This window comes from Lacerta agilis, chromosome 5, assembly GCF_009819535.1.
Source record: "Lacerta agilis isolate rLacAgi1 chromosome 5, rLacAgi1.pri, whole genome shotgun sequence".
In the NCBI taxonomy this organism is placed as follows: domain Eukaryota; kingdom Metazoa; phylum Chordata; class Lepidosauria; order Squamata; family Lacertidae; genus Lacerta; species Lacerta agilis.
The window spans coordinates 85,710,164-85,726,404 of record NC_046316.1 but is presented as its reverse complement, the minus strand read 5'-3'; the positions used below and the strand labels follow the sequence as shown (position 1 = coordinate 85,726,404).

The window sequence follows — 16,241 nt, the reverse complement described above, 5'->3', positions numbered from 1 at the left end:
GATGATCAAAAGTTGCATAAATATGCACGATTTATGCAGCTGGGCTGGATTTGGTTCAGGTCTGTTAATATTAACCCCAATTTATGATGCAAATAGCATGGGCACCAGGGAAGCAAAAAGTTAAATGATTCCTGTATTCAAGTACCATCCCTCCAACTCACACAAATAGGACAACACTACTGCAGATCTAGCAAACAGTAGTATTAAAGGCAGGGATTAGTTCGACCAGGAACTGAGTACCATCCATTCTCCCCTCATTTAATGAGTTGTGTGAATGTAAAACAGATTTTCTCTGAAACAAACACATAGGGACTCTAAGACAAACTAGAGGAATTTATTAAGGCCAACGTAACAAGGAAGACTAGTCTGAAAGTAGACACATTTCTCAGAAAGGCAGGAGATTACATCCACAGTTTATAGCTTCGTTTCCAGTGGGGGGGGGGATTTTGCAGAAAATATATATCTATACAAAAATTATAAAAAGAGTTTGTATAAGAGTTATTGCATTTACAAAGGATGCGGGCATCCATCTGCTGTGACAGAACGATGTTGGCCTTTTAAAATACCTATGGTTTGTTAAAAACGGGAGATTGCAGAATGCACAAAAAGTATACATTTCCTACAAAAGACAAAACTTTTGATTCCTGAGTGTGCTAAAGCTATTCAATATTAGAAGCGCTGGGGAAGGCAGCTGTCTTTTTAATAATAAAAAAACCAGGTTTTTATGGGCATTTTCTTTCTACACATTGCTTCCCTCCTTCTTCGTATTCTTGCTTGGAGATCCACATCTGCTGGAAGGTCCCCTGTAAGAGACAAAACCAAAGATGGTAGCCTTTTCTTCGAAAGGATAGTGCAGAGTATGAAACGGAAACCATAATGACAAGAAGCTGGAAAGAGCTATTGTCCTCATGTTGGGCTTGTGGAATTCCTAGATGTCCAACTGGCCAGCTGGAGTCCCACAATATCCACAGGGAACCACATTGGTTGTCACTGCTCTAAAGACGACAAGCAAGGAGAAACAAGGCAGTTCAGGTCTGATCTTGTTCCTCAAGGTGTTTTGAAATAATAATCATGCCTATAGTAGTTTCCAATGGGGAAATTGCTTTACCGTTCCTATACACACTGGTCCATCAGATTTCTCCTCATTAGCAAACTTTCCCCATTGGTGTTAAGTCTCACCCAAATCTTGGGTAACCTTTTTGAGCAGCGCTGTTTCCCCACCAATTAAGCCTTATCGATCTACTAACCAAAGAAGCCAAAATGGAGCCACCAATCCAGGAACTAAACCTTCGCTCTACTGTTGTATTGTTCGCTATCAACTTCAGTCGCATGCTCTGAAATCAAAAGAGGAAAAAAAATTATTGTCATTTTAAATTGGCCCAGATCCAAAGGGCTATCTGAGGAACTGCCCAAGCTGCAGCCTAGAAGCATTATCTTTCTCTTTGAACAGTCCCACTGCCATGACTGTTTCAAATCACATGCAAAATGCCCCTCACATTTCAGATATGGTTTGCTACATGGCTCTTTGTTTGCAAAATAGGTACACCTATTTGCAAAAAAAGTCCTAAAGCTCTTTTGGCACATGGAACTCACTTGATGGCTGGATCATGGCTATTGACAACTGAGACCATAATCTCCTGCATCTGCGTACAGCAAAGTTTGCAGGAAGCGCTTAAAATCACGCAGCTGTACCCAACACTGCATGAGTAATTCCACTCGTGCAACATGCAAGAGGGGATTACTCTTAATTTGTTGCATGCTCCTGCTCCAACAAACTAAAATGTCTTTGACAGAAACATTCCATTTGAACTATGCCTCATAGGAAACAGCAAGGCATGTAGACTCATCCCCAATGCATCAGTGAACTGAAAGCCAGAGAAGATGGTTTCAGTTGACCGGTCTTGTGTTTGGCAGGAGCACTGTTCCAATAGCCAAATACCTGCACACATTTAGAAGTACAAGGAAAATGTTTGCTGTTTGTAGCCACTCACCGGAGGTGTTTTCTGAGACAGTTCTCTATTTAGTCTGTCTGTAAAGCTCTGTAGTAGGGTGTTTCCTCCTGCTACAATCACACTCCCATAGAGACCCTGGAGAACAAAGGCAGAACTCATACAATGGTATTTTTTCTCTGTCGCCCTTCACAACACAGATACATATATTAAAAGAAACAAGTCACAACTTCACTCTGCTGATAAAACAGTATGCTTAAGACCTGTGAGCGGTTCCAGTGCAGAAGACACAAGAAATGAACTTTCCCACTAGGTAAATTCTTCAAAGCTACATAGGAAGTCTAGATAATTCCATACTAAAAACCATAGTTTGGCAGGTGGGGATACCTAATTCACCAGAAGCCTGAGAAATGAATCTAGCATGGACAACGTTAATATCTATTCATGGACTTTCTACAATTGCACATTCTTCTGGTCAAGCTGCTGATAGAGGTGAAGATGACTGGGGGGCAAAGTAACAATACAGAATGTGGGTATGCAGGGAATCAAACTGTGTTGGACCATGAAGATGGCAACCCCAGCCCAGTTTAGTTTCTGCCATCTCATGGAAAATGGCACTACAGGGAATCCTAGCTTCACATTTTACATTGTGGTCTTAGGCGCTCTTACTCAAAAGTATACTGGCTGAGTTATGGCCTGGGGCAGGGCCTTTCAGTAGTGGCACCCACAGGGCAGAGTAGTCTGCCCATTAATCATTGCCTTTAGATGTCAGGTCAGAATGCCTGGGTGGTAACTAACCATCTGCCTGGGTTTGCAGCTTCTCTGTTTGAATGTTGTCAATTGGGATTTTGTTCATTTTCAGGTCCATTTAAATGTAGTAACTGATTGCTGGCAACCTTCAGGGGTCGCATGGATGGAAAGGTAGGGCAAATCATTTCAAAACTACTAGAAACAAGGACTTTGGCTCAGTGGTTAGAGCATATGTCTTGCACACAGCAGAACCTGGGTCCAAGCCCTGGTACCTCCCCTTTAAAAGGTTCCAGTTATCTTCCTGGTCAGATGATAAACAAGCTTGGGCCACCTGGACAAATAGCCTGACATGGTATAAGGCAGATTTCTACGTTCCTAATGTATTATCAACACACAGCACCTAACATTTATGCAGTATTTTAGAGGACATGCAAAGCACTTCAACATTATCTTACATCAAGCCAGTGCGACCACCACTGCCTTGCAAATGGGAAGGGCTGAGACTGAAAGAGCAGTAGCTCCCCTAAGGTGACCAAAGCAAGTTCGTTGCCAAGGCAAGACATTACACCAGCTCTCTCTTGGAGAATGCAAGCAGGCTTTTAACAGCATTATGTGGAGCAGATCACTATTCAGGGCATGGGTTAGTTAAGGAAAGGGAATCACTCCCTGGTCTATTTTCTTTTAAACCACCATGCCAACTAATACTACTGGCCTGATGTCTATATCACACATCCCGACACTTGTAGTGACCACATGGCTCACACCAAGCATTGTGTTGCCAGATAACCCTGGAGAGAGAAGAAAGAAATGGCAAATTAATGTTGTTATAGTAGACTCAAATTGATAGCAGTGTGGTAGAATATGCCTTGTATGTGTTTTTTTCAGCCCCATAGACAGGAGGTACATTGGTTGAGGAGGGGGCTGTAGCTCTTGGGAATCTTCGCCTGGCTTTATATTCTCAGTGTGTGAGAGTTTGTCCATTTTAAAAATAAATAGCACAGAGACCATGAAATCACTTGCACAAGCAGTGGGGAGAACTGTTGCAAAATCAGAAAATGCTGTTGGGGAGGCCCAAATACTGTTAGTGTGTACCTTACTGCCCATTCACCGAAATTGTTATAATAAAAATAAAACTTTCTTCCCAACTTATTATCCAGTTTAGAACTGCTACTAAACTTATTCCAAAATAAGGCAAGAGTGGATCTTTCCTTTCAACAGGTAAGTCCCAGTCTGCTAACAATGGATTTTATCAGAGGGCAAGTCATAATGGTCCTGCGTTGTGGGTATTCTGGGAAAGAGAAAGTCTTCATCAGAGCAGTACAATATATGACCCATCAAACCAACCCAGCCGACCACCCATATACCGCATTTGCAATCCCAGGCAGAAAGCAAAACAACAGAGGTCAGATCCTCCTGCCCCCATCTCACTTCCCCCAACCACCTGTTGATGACCTGGCACTATTATGGAATCAGGTGACAAGCTGAAAATGGCATCCATTGCAAGTTGTTTCAACACAATTTCAAAGTGATGGCAGCCACGCCTTCACCTGCCTCACACCTGAAGTCACCTGCAATTTAAGAGGCAAGGCAGATGCACGCGCCTTGGAGGAAATGGCCTCATGGGTCAAATTAGGACCCCTGCCAGATCTAATGTGGCCCAGAGACCAGAAGTTCCCCACTCCGAGGTAATGCTATGAGAAATGTAATGCAAGACACATTCTGGTTCATCTGAAGCTCCAAATATCCTGCTATTTCTTATTTTCCCCAATCATTTAAAACAGTTAAAAAGATTCCAGGACATTTAACTTTACTGATTCCTATATACTTCCATAACGTAGCTAGATGCTTGCACACAAAATGCAATCTCACATACTGTCCTACTTAGTTTTACCTTTACATTGGAAGGGTTCAAACAAGCCTTCAGGAATTTTTAGCCGCTCAGCACCAAAGTCACAGTTGTAACCATTGGGGAATTCATAATGTACCGTGGGCATCTGTGCAGCCACCCTGGAGGGCAGAAACAACTCGTTTTTATAAGGCATTCAACCGTTGCCAGGTTTTTCTTTCCCAGTTCTCATGCACAACACAGCAAATTGCATTTCTTACCAAATTTTTCTTGCAACCATCCCAGGAAACAGGGAACTGATAAAGGCCACCCAGAGATCTTTGTGGCATGGAAGGGATTAGAGCAATGTACCCTCCCCATATCCAAACAATTCCCTTCCCCTCTCCCAAGATTTCCATGTTGCCTTTGTTTTTGTTTTTCTTCCTTGCTCTACAAGTTCTTTTCACAGTCTCATCCCTTCACCACTAGGAGACCCTGCCCAACAGTTTCACTAGCTATTAGAACTGGAACGTTGGGAAGGAGGGGTTGGCCTGGCTGGCTAGCTTGCACCCCTTACACCTCTTTAGTAACAAAACGTCTGAACTCTAAGCCACTGGTATATCACAAGTGGACTCTTTATTTACTGCACTTGCAATTGTTTCTTCCAGGGATCTCAAGGTGGCGTTCACGGTTCTCCTCCCCATTTCATCTGTACAACAACCCTTTGAAGTAGGTTAGGCTGAGAGGCAGCAACTAGCTCAAGGTCACCCAGAGAGTTTCATGGCTGAGTGAGCATTCAAACCCTGGTATCTCAGGTTCTAGTCCACCACTCTAACTAAGGGGACACTGGCAGAGCTGTCAATGTGAACAATGTCTCCTGTCCTTGATGCCAAGCCTGAACAGCTCTGCATGAGGTTGAAAAAATTGCTTCTGTCTTTTAAAGAAACTGCTTGCTTGCTGGTTGTCTTTAAGCAGCTTTTACCTGCCCTAAATTGTTGTTATTCTCAGCTATGGTTAGTGAAAACAAGTCAGCTTCATAAACTATGGGTGGCACTCAACTAAGTTTCACTCACGAGTAGACCTACTGAGCCCATGACTATTAATTTCAACATGTCTACTCTGAGAAAAACTTAGTTGAGTATCACCTATGGTTTGAAGTTGGTTTGTTTCCACAGCCAGAGTTAAAATTAACCACAATTTGTCCAGTATTGACAACGTGTCAAGTTGCGGTTAATCGAAGACAGAACCAAAAGCTTCCAAATTCTTCCTTACACCCTGCTGGGGTGGCTTGTAGGAAAATGTGCAAGCCCAGCGAGAGGAGAGGCTCATTCTTGTAACGCTAAACAATAATTCAGTATGATGTTCACAGACTCAGGTTGGAAATCACCCAGTTACTTAAGTTAGCCATTGTAAAGTTGAAAATAATTTTAAGAGAACATACTGTTCATCATAAGTTGAATCAGACACTTGGAGGACAGAAGCCTGGAAGTCCTGAATCACACACTGTGGAGGAGAAAGTATTGAAAAGAAACAAGTATGAGGTTTCATGTTCCAAACACCAGGAGACCAAAGAAAGGAGGAACTGTGGACCATACAAGAGAATCCTAGGCAGACGGAAACATTGACATAAATCTGTAATATCTCAACGAGTCAGAGTAGATGACCCGTGGAGAGTCCCCAGAAGAATCTGTGAAACGGCAGCCCTGGTTAAGAGTTAGTTACAGAAGGACAAATCTTAGCAGGGAAATGTCTGCATTAGCTACAAATAAAATGCCATAGAGGTTTCTCTTCCTGCCCCAATAACCGTACTTCCATCTTCAAAATTAAGGCTATTCTTAGCAGAAACTGTAAAGTATACTAAAGCAGACCTAAGAAATGAAGGCTACCCGCCCCTGAGATAAAACCTCTCAGTAATCAAGCTGCGATATCCTGCAATTCTCAAGTTTCCACGTTGCTATATGTGGGAACTCCAGGATGACAAACATTTTAATTTAGAACAATAACAACCTAAAACAAGAGATTCCATCACACCTTGCAAAACAAATATACATAGGCTTTATTATATTACTGCTCTCATCTTTTCTCTCCCATTGACCCGCATACTACGTACAGTTCCAGTTGCCTGACCTCAAAAAATATATTGTTGGGTTGGAAAAGGTTCAGAAAAGGACAACCCAAATGATCAAGAGGGTGGAGCAACTCCTCAAAGAGGAAAGGTTACAACATTTCAGACTTTTTAGTTCAGAGAAAAGATGAGTGTCTTACACGATAGAAGTTTATAAAATTATGGCATGGAGAAGTGGCTAGAGAAAAGTTTTTTTCTCCCTCTCTTGTAACACTAAAACTTGGGAACATCCAATGAAGCTGAATTTTGGAAGATAAAATTCAGAACAGATAAAATAAAGTTCTTCTTCATGCAGTGCATTATTAGACAACGGAACTCACTCCCACAGAAGGCAGTGAAGACCACCAACATGAATTGCTTTAAAAGACAAGTAGACAGGTTCATGGAGGATAAAGCAATCAATGGCTACTAGTCATGATGGCTATCCTCTGTCTACATAGTATGCTTCTGAAAACCAATTGCTGGAAACCGCCAGAAGAGAGAGCGTTCTTGTGCTTGGGTTTCCCACAGGCATCTGGCTGGCCACTGCAAGAACAGGCTCTCGAGTTTTTCTGCCATTCCCCATATTTTTTTAAGCACTTTCCTAATTATGCAAGCCTAACACATTCACGAGTGCTAGTTATATCTGAGTTTATTTAGGGCAAGATAGGGACCCTATGCTCCCCTACCCACCCGGCCCCAAGCTGTTGTTTGACAACTCCCATCATCCTCAACTACTGGCCAGCTGGCTGCAGCTGATGAAAGGTAGAAGTCTTGAGAAGACCTGGAGAGCCACAGATCCCTCATCCCAAGTTACCTCTAGCAGAGGAATCCTATCTAGCGCAAGGCATACTTCCAATTTATTTTCTTTGTAGACCTGGAAGAACATACTCACATTGCACATGTAATTGTGCCACGTTCTTGTGACTTGTGGCAATTTCTCTTTTCTCTTCCAGTTTGCTGGAGAGCCCTCACGAACTGCTTCCTGCAATAGCAAAACAGTGTCAGTTCAGTGTCCACATTCCAATACGTTATTTAACAAAGGCCAGGAATACAGGGCCTGTATTCCAACTTCTTTGTTGCAAGGAAGCTGCCTTTCCACAAATCCACAGGATGAGCCTTGGTTTTATGGGGTTTTTCAACCAGTCAAGAAGGGAGCTGTCCCTCCAATTCTCACCTTCCCATGTTGGCAAGCACTAATCCTTAGATGCTGACATTTACTTACAACACCCTTCAGCCCTCCTGATTAGAGAAATTTCCCTTCTCCTGTCCATCTTTCCTTCCTTCCCTCTCTGTTACTCTAGGGAAATAAAAGCGGGTAAAATTTGTTGTGAAAGTTGTTAAAGCACAGTGTCTGGTTGAACCTTTGTTCTGTTGATTCTCTCTAAGTTGAGTATCTTGAGTATCTAGAGAACCCTTGTTGATTTCATTTCCACTGGGACCCACGAGACTTTCTTCAATTTCACCATACAAGTTTCTAAATTGGATTCAGGCTTTTGGTTTCTTACTGATTACGCAAGGGATATTATTCTGTGTGCCAGATTGTTTGGTTTTATGCTATGGGCCTTGATCTGAGAGAGACAAGGGGAAACTGGATGGACCTCACTCAGCTGGCAGTGCCTCTCCTTGCAACTTTTGGTGACAGTTGGAAAGGAGAAAGGAGTGTGGTTCAGCAGCCTGTCTTGCAGGTTTGTTGGGTGATTCCTTCACAGCTGCCTTACCAAAAGTCAGACCGATTGTCCACCTAGCACCATCAGAACCAAGTGGTGGACATATCATACCCAGCTCTCTAGGAAGTCATTTCAGCCCTAAAATCTAAGGGGTGGCTCACACGCACTTGAGCATTCCTCACTGAACATTTCTCAGCCAAATGATCTGAAGGCCCTGTATAAATGAGAGATGAACACACATGCAAACTGTGTGTTGTTGGGGCCCTACAAGGCAGAAGTTCAAGAGGTGCTCCCAAGTTCAAAACACTTGAGAAATACTGCCTGGACTGGAGGAGAGGCTCACAAAAGCAGCCAACATGCACACTAAGCAAACAACCCCTTTCATTCTTTCTGGTATAATCTATTACCTTTGATGCAATCATATATGGAGGAATTATCTCCACGTTCATTTCCTGAAACAGTTCTCTGCACTGCATCGTAATGAAATCTCCAGCCAGAGGTGATTTCACAATGCCTGCAAATACAAAACACAAGTGGGACGCCAAGAAAAGGTTTCAATCTTCCAATATCACATTTTGCATGCAGAAAGTCACCCCCCACCCCAAATAAACAGAGCTATTTCCTTAGTAGCAGGCCAACTGGCTTCTGCATTCTCAGGGACCTCTGTTCTCCAGTCCAATGGCAGAGTGGAAGAGCATTCTGCTACACAAACCGCCCCCTTCCCCTTCAAGAGCGACCAGGCTGCAGAATAAAGATGGTAAGCGACTTCACAGAGCAGATGCACTCGGACTCAGGCAAGGGATGACATACAAAATGCAAACGAAAGATGCTACATTAAAGTGTAATGTATCCATTTTGTAAACTTTGAAGACATTGGTCTTACAACAATAATGGGGGGAGGGTTTGGTGTTATTGTTTTTTAAAAAGAGAGGACTGAGGCCTCTAGTCCAGCATTCCTCCTTTAGCAGAGGCTCTTAGATGCCCCTGCACAAGCACACAAACAAAACATGAAAAAGATTACCCTTTTCTGGCCTTGTTCTTTAGCGTCTGGTACTCAAGAGTATACCAATTCTGAATACGAAGGTTGAATTTTGGCTTATATTGATACCTTAAAAATAAGCTCATGAAGGATAGATCTATCTAAGCCAGCAACCCATCACCACATCTTGGGGGGGGGGGGATTCCTCAAATGATTTAATCCTGTGTTGGGCAAAGGAATCCTCTTGTCTGTTTGTCCTGAACCTCACTTATTAACGGGGCAGCTGAGATTACTACCAACTCCTTTGAAAGAATGCTTACCTTGCTGGAGCACGTATCCATCATGCACTGGGATGGCAGTGGTGTGGGTTGCTCCGCTATCCAGGATCAAGCCTGTGGATCTGCCATTAGCAAAGCTAGTTGGAAGGATTAAGGAAGACAATGGGATTTGGGCACAACATAAAGACAAATGGCATTGCAGTTCATTTTGCTCTTGGACTTGATAGGGCACGTCCTTTCTTGTCAAAATTACATGCAGCTTTTGGGGAAGGCAGCTAAGAAAAATATATACAGTGGTGCCCCGCAAGACGAAAATAATTCGTTCTACGAATTTTTTCGTATTGCGGTTTTTTTCGTCTAGCGAAGTGGCAATGACATGTATAAGATGCCCCCTATTTTTGGGGACTCCGATTTAAGAAAATGGGGGAAGATGGCCCCAATATATAAGACGCCCCCAAATTTTGGACATTATTTTTTAGAGAAAAAACCTAGTCTTATACACAGAAATATATGGTATGTTTGTTTTTTTCTATAAAAGTACAAAAAGCTCTGTAATGATGTCCACTTATTCATTAACATGTTGGGATACGCTGTGAGAACTGCAGTTTTGCACAAGAAGAAAGCAGGAATATTGTAATGTTCAAACATCAGCTCCGTCAATTTCTCACGCTTCGCTCTGGTGTTCCACTACAAGAATGCAAAGATAAAAAAACAAATTCACCTATAACTGGAGCAGAAATATGTCACACTCAGAACAGGTTGTTTAAATGTTCATAGTGCAATAATATGTCAGGCAGGAAAGGGAGTTACTTCCTATTTACAAATCAGTGGGCTGGTTCATGCAGATGTATCACTTGAGCCTAATGCAGACAAATACGTGGTACCCCGCTAGACGAATGCCTCGCAAGACGAAAAACTCGCTAGACGAAGGCATTCGTCTAGCGGAAGGCTGCCCCGCAAGACGAAAAAGTCTATGGGGCTGCCTCGCAAGACGAAAAATTTTCGTCTTTTTTTTTTTCGTTTTGCGGAGCGCGGCTGTCATTGCCGCTCCGCAAGACGAAAAAACCCGCTAGACGAAAATTTCGCAGAACGAATTATTTTCGTCTAGCGGGGCACCACTGTATAAGCTTCCTGCAAACTATGGCTTTAAATTGGAAGCTGATGCTATCTGTGCATTTTCTCTCAAGTGACTTCCTTCCCAGAGTAGATCATGTCCGTTATTATATGTGCATCAATATAACATGAGCCATAAATCACAAACTAAAACTATAGTTTACAGTTCTTTTCAAACCATAGTTAAAAGAGAAGAAACAGGCTAAGAGTAGGAAGGCAACAGGAAGAAATCACTTGAGACAGGAAGGGCTTGTCTACACTGAGTTTACTTTGTGCTCGCAGCTGTCTGTGTCTGCATTTTAATTTGAATAATCCACATGACATAACCCTTAAACAACCCCCGTCTTGATATTTCCCCCTTGCACATTCAGGTTCACCCAATACAGAGATAATCCAAAAAGTTGTGAGAAATCAGGCTGCAAACCTCTCTACTTGGGGATGCAGACTACTTGCTTTGGTGTTTGGGGTGGGGAGATAGATCATCCCTTTCTGCTACTCCCCTTTCCATGGCCACAACTTCCTCAGTGCTGTCCTTTCTTCTCTGGCACTGCTCATAACCATTTCTAGCATGTTCCTGTCCATTTCTGTTCATACAGGCAATCTAGTCACAGATATTACAGTGCCATCTTGATAGGTTCTTTTACCAAGTCCTGGTTTTTGAGTTAGTTGCTCTTTCCCCTTCCACCCCAAAGTTTGCAAGCTTTCACAATAGTCAAACTGCCTTCTATGCTTCAAAATCTGATGGGCTATTTCAAGGAAAGAAACTGGGATTTACTCACTGGCGCTTCAGACATTAGACGGGATGCAAAGCAGCTTCAGATTTAATGTGCATCTTTAGGTGTGATCCAAAATGGCTTGGAAGCTGTCCCAGTCCTCAACTGTAACAACATAAAAATAACCTGCTGTTTTTGCTGGAGGTCCTGCTCTAGTTTAGGCATATATGCAACATGAAGCACATTATCAGTGCCAAGACTGAGCATGTGGACATTATAGGGGTCAGTAAGGTGAGGGATCCTAGTCATGTTTCCATCCTTGCACCAATGAATTCTGTATCTAAAGAATCAAACTACACAGCATTCAAGCCACACTCACAACCCTAAGAGATCAAAGGATTCTAACTATACTTCATTGTAAGCATTGGTGCAGGAATAACCATATGAAGGCAACTGTACAATCAGATTATTTAAAAACGTACAAGACAATCTCCTTGCTAATTGATAACAGTTGACTTTCAAAGCAATACTGGTCCTCTGCAGACACAAAACTTAGCGATGGTTTGTATTCCTTGCAGGGAACCATAGCTTGGCTTACTGTTATGTGCAAACCAGACCGTTGGCTGGAAACTAGAATGTGAAACTAATATGAAGAGGGTTTGCAAACAATGGTTACATTATCCATGATAGAATCATAGAATTGGAAGAGACCACAGGGCCATCCAGTCCAACCTCTTGCCAAGCAGGAAACACCATTAAAGCATTCCTGACAGATGGCTGTCAAGCCTCTGCTTAAAGACCTCCAAAGAAGGAGACTCCACCACACTCCTTGGCAGCAAATTTCCACTGTCGAACAGCTCTTACATTTTGAACATGGTTATTTGGAGAAATGTACTAGTCAAGCACACTAAACAACTGTTTCAACCGTGCATCTGGCATCTTGTTAGGAGTGAGGTGACAAAACCATGGTCACTGATAACTATGATTAAGCATGGTCTCTGAACTTGGCTACTGCCTTTCCAAGTAAGTAGAATATTTGAAGAAAGGGAGAATAGATCAACCTTGACAGGACAGGGGCATGTTTTTCAAAACACACTGCCATTTAAAGAGTTATATCTTCCCATAACCAGCTTTTACAAACTAAACAGGAATGTCTATTTCAAAAAGGTCAGCATAAGCTAGGGAATATCCACAGCTCTTGAGTAGAACTTTAAACGCTTGGCCCAACACCATCAGAATAAATTTCTTTTCAAACTCCAGCATCAAACATTCTCACAAAAGCAGGACAATGCCATTTTGTGAGTAAAAAGATTAATTATTTGTGATGTGCCTGAAATCAATATTCAAGATTTTTTTTAAAAGAAAGGAAAATGCAAAGCACCATACTCATTCCATTTTCAAAGGCAAAATGGCTTCCATGTGTCTCCCTTGGAACTCGTAATGCATCAGTGTCTATGTAGTATGTTGGGCCTCCTTGTTGCTTTTGTCCACCATCAATCCATCATGGAGCTCCCATCATCCCGGTCCAGTACCACGCCATGGCAGTGGGAAAATCAACCTACAAGTGGGAGATGGGGTGGGGGGATACACAAAGTTACATAAAGGTTGTCTGTTTGCATCAACCCTAACTAATGGGGGAAGAGAAAGAAAGTTATCACTACTGCCTCAAATTGCTACAGCATGTTAGGCATGTCATGCCTCTGTTCTGTATGGGGCATGAAAGGAGTAGCTAAACACTGAGGGGGAAATGAAAATATAGGTGCACTCTCTGATACATCAGGCTTTCCATAATCTGGCTCACTTATATAATGCACATTATTTAAACACTTTTCAAGAAAGATTTCGCACTACACATGGAGTGGGGGGAAATAACTGGAACTGCATTAGCGTTGAACCGCTTATAAGGGTCTTGCGCTTGCCCAAATCCCAGAATATTTACTACAAGAGCTAGCAAATCTAGTTGAGAAGGTGGCATGGCCAAACTTGTCACTGAGATTCACAGCCAAGCAGAGATTAAACATGGGACTCCCACATTATCCATCCCTCTGGCCTGGGACATCTTACCATAACATTCCCCTCAAATCAGGACAACCTCTTTTTTTTTAAAACTCTGACCTTTGTCAATATATTCCCCTAAAACACATGGCCAAAACACTGAAGTAATCAACGGAAAAATTTCTAGGGAGCCACGTCAAATGAAGACTACTTATTCAAAGGAGAGGAAAAGACAAAAACTACTTAGGTGAAAATTGCAGGGCAGGTAAAAGAAAGATGATTGGTAGTAAGTGTGTAAGGGGAGAGAAATGACTCAGTGTTTTGCAGAAACATGATACCAATAATTGCAAATGCTACTATTTAAAATGCGGAGGGGAACGAAACAGCTGATGATGATAACCTCTCCTGAGCAGAGGTTCCAGCAGACAAATTTTGTGTACGTTTGTACATGATCTTCATATACCATATTTTATTGGACTATCATTCTTTGCTCAGGGGATTTCAGTCCCTTGCTATAGCATACAGAGTTATCCCACAATCTATACAAGTATTTCAGGAGTTCTTTGCATGGAAACCCAAATTTCTATTGATCATCTAACGTCTCACTTCTGCTCTCACCTTTGGGCAGTCCTCCCCAGCATAGCCAGCTCTGACTGTATAGGAGCCGATGTCGAACACCAGAGCGCCAACTTCATCTGCAAACACATATTCACAATTTGTTTCAATTTAAAAACAAACCCTTATCCAGACAAGCTATGTGTTATTGGTAAAAGGCTAAATTTTCAAGACATCAAAAGAGAAGAAAAAAAGTGGGACACCTGGAAAAGGTTTCAATCTTCCAGTATCACACTGGGACTGCAGGTTGCTTCCAAAAATCTACACACAGAATTTGCAAAGTGTGCCGCAGGCCGTAGATTAGGGCCACCTTTAAGCTTGTAAAGGCACACAGTACTCTTTCTACAGATCCCTTTGTGATAATATATCCTTCTAACATGGCGACACCTATTACCTATGAAATGGCCTGCACCCATATGTGCCCACTCGACTACTGTGGTCAGTGGAACTGGCACTTTTATAGGTGCCACATAGTTATCCACACAGTATCTGTAAGAACTTGGGTCGTTTAGTTTGGTGCCACAAACACTTTGGAACTCCCTGCTTATTGATATCAGGCAGACAACATCACTGCATTCTTCTTGGCGTCTGCTGAAAACATTCTTATTTAGACGAGCCTACGCCAAGTGTCCAGAAAAGTTTGTATGAGTTTTAATTCAGTTTCAGTCTATTCTATTGTGGCTTTTAACTTTCTGTTATACTAGATTCAAGGTAGGTAGCCGCGTTGGTCTGCCGTAGTCAAAATAAACAATTCTTTAAAAGACAGTTTAAAAGACTCTTCTTAAAACCTAAAAACGCCCTTAAAAGAATAAAGTCTTCAAAAAAAAAAAAGTTTTATGATATAAGAATGTCTTTAAAAGACCTTCCAAAAGAATTTAAGAATTATAATGTAGAATCTTAGAGCCCAACCGAGTATTTTTAGGTATAAGCGTTTGTGTGCATGCACACTTCTTCAGATACACTGAAACAGAAGGTCATCTTTTAATGGTTCTGAAAGGTTGGGGGTGAGCTGAGTTTGCTTGGACCATGGGGTTGGTAATAATAATAATGAAACAGACGCTGTTTTAATGGTTTCTGAAAGGTTGTGGGTGAGCTGAGTTTGCTTGGGACCATGGGTTGGAAAACCTGACGCTGCAAAGGGAGGGGTACGCCAGAAGGAAAATAAATTGACATGGATTTATATATAACTCTGTATTAATGCAACGTCTTATATGCAACTCTATTTTTGTTTAAGCAGTCTGCTGTTGCCACAGCTTTCTGTACACCCGTTAGATAATTATAATATAGTGAGCAGTAGAGAAATTAAATAATCAAATGGTTTATTGGTTAAGTGATCATTTTATTGTTTTTCTCTTTTTTGGTAAACAGCTTTGAGGGTGTGGGGCTTTTTAACATCCAAGCGGCATAGAAATTAACACAGGAATCCCTTTTTTAATATGAAGGCAGACCTGCCAAAAGCTTTTCTCCTTCAGGCAAACCTACCCAGATTCATAATGGTTATCTAGCCCTTTCTTTCTTCTTCTTTTTTTAAACCCGTTCACATATTTCCTACATTCAGAATAATAATAATTATTATTATTATTATTACGCTCGGGTTTTTTTAAGTTCTTAAACTTGGTAAAATAAATAAATATAGAGGAAAGCTTTCTCCCTCAGCGCGTAAAGGTGCGGGGAGAAGCTGCCCAGGACGAAATTCTCCCTCCCGTCGCCCCGTATTAAAGGCACAGGCGCCTTTTCAGGCACTGCCGGACGAGCGGCAGCGGCAGCCTCCCCCTCCCCCGCGGGAAAGAGAGCGAGTCGGTGGAACGCGCAGCCCTAACGGTCCGAGGGGGGGGAGGGGGAGAGAGAGAGAAAAAGCAGCCCCACCTACTCAGAGGAGAACTTACCCCCGCCGTACACGCCGCCGCTCATGTCCGCTCCGGACTTCACCGCTCTGCCGGCAGCGACACACACATACACAACACAAAAATCACCTCAGGCCGCCCCCGACTCTCTCAAACACAAGCTCCGCCCGCTCGACCTACCTTGCTTACTGCCGCCCTCCCGCTAAAGCCAGCCAATAGGGAGCGAAGCCCTTTCCTCAGCCGGCCTATCGCGGCACAGAAGGCGCCGTCGAGCCAATCGCCGGCGCCGCCTTCCTTGGGCGCGACCGCTGCTGCGTTTCTTCGCCTTGGCTTTCGTCCAGGCGGTTGTAAGGTCGCGAGGGGAGAGTCTCGGAGTGTGGCTGCGGGGAAAGAAACCACGCTCGGT

At 42.7% G+C, this 16,241-nt stretch overlaps 1 protein-coding gene across 1 annotated transcript; it reads right to left on the bottom strand.

Annotated features, from left to right (window-relative positions):
- Window positions 1-313: 313 nt before the first annotated feature.
- Window positions 314-16,020, bottom strand: ACTL6A (actin like 6A). The gene is given in 18 exon segments (XM_033150698.1): window positions 314-803; window positions 1,248-1,334; window positions 1,992-2,087; window positions 3,408-3,487; window positions 4,591-4,706; window positions 5,966-6,027; window positions 7,524-7,613; window positions 8,706-8,812; window positions 9,598-9,692; window positions 10,145-10,242; window positions 11,448-11,467; window positions 11,470-11,505; window positions 11,508-11,546; window positions 12,768-12,880; window positions 12,882-12,921; window positions 12,924-12,939; window positions 13,995-14,071; window positions 15,878-16,020. Coding segments are annotated over 18 exon segments (1,278 nt in total). The 5' UTR covers window positions 15,903-16,020; the 3' UTR covers window positions 314-722.
- Window positions 16,021-16,241: the final 221 nt, after the last annotated feature.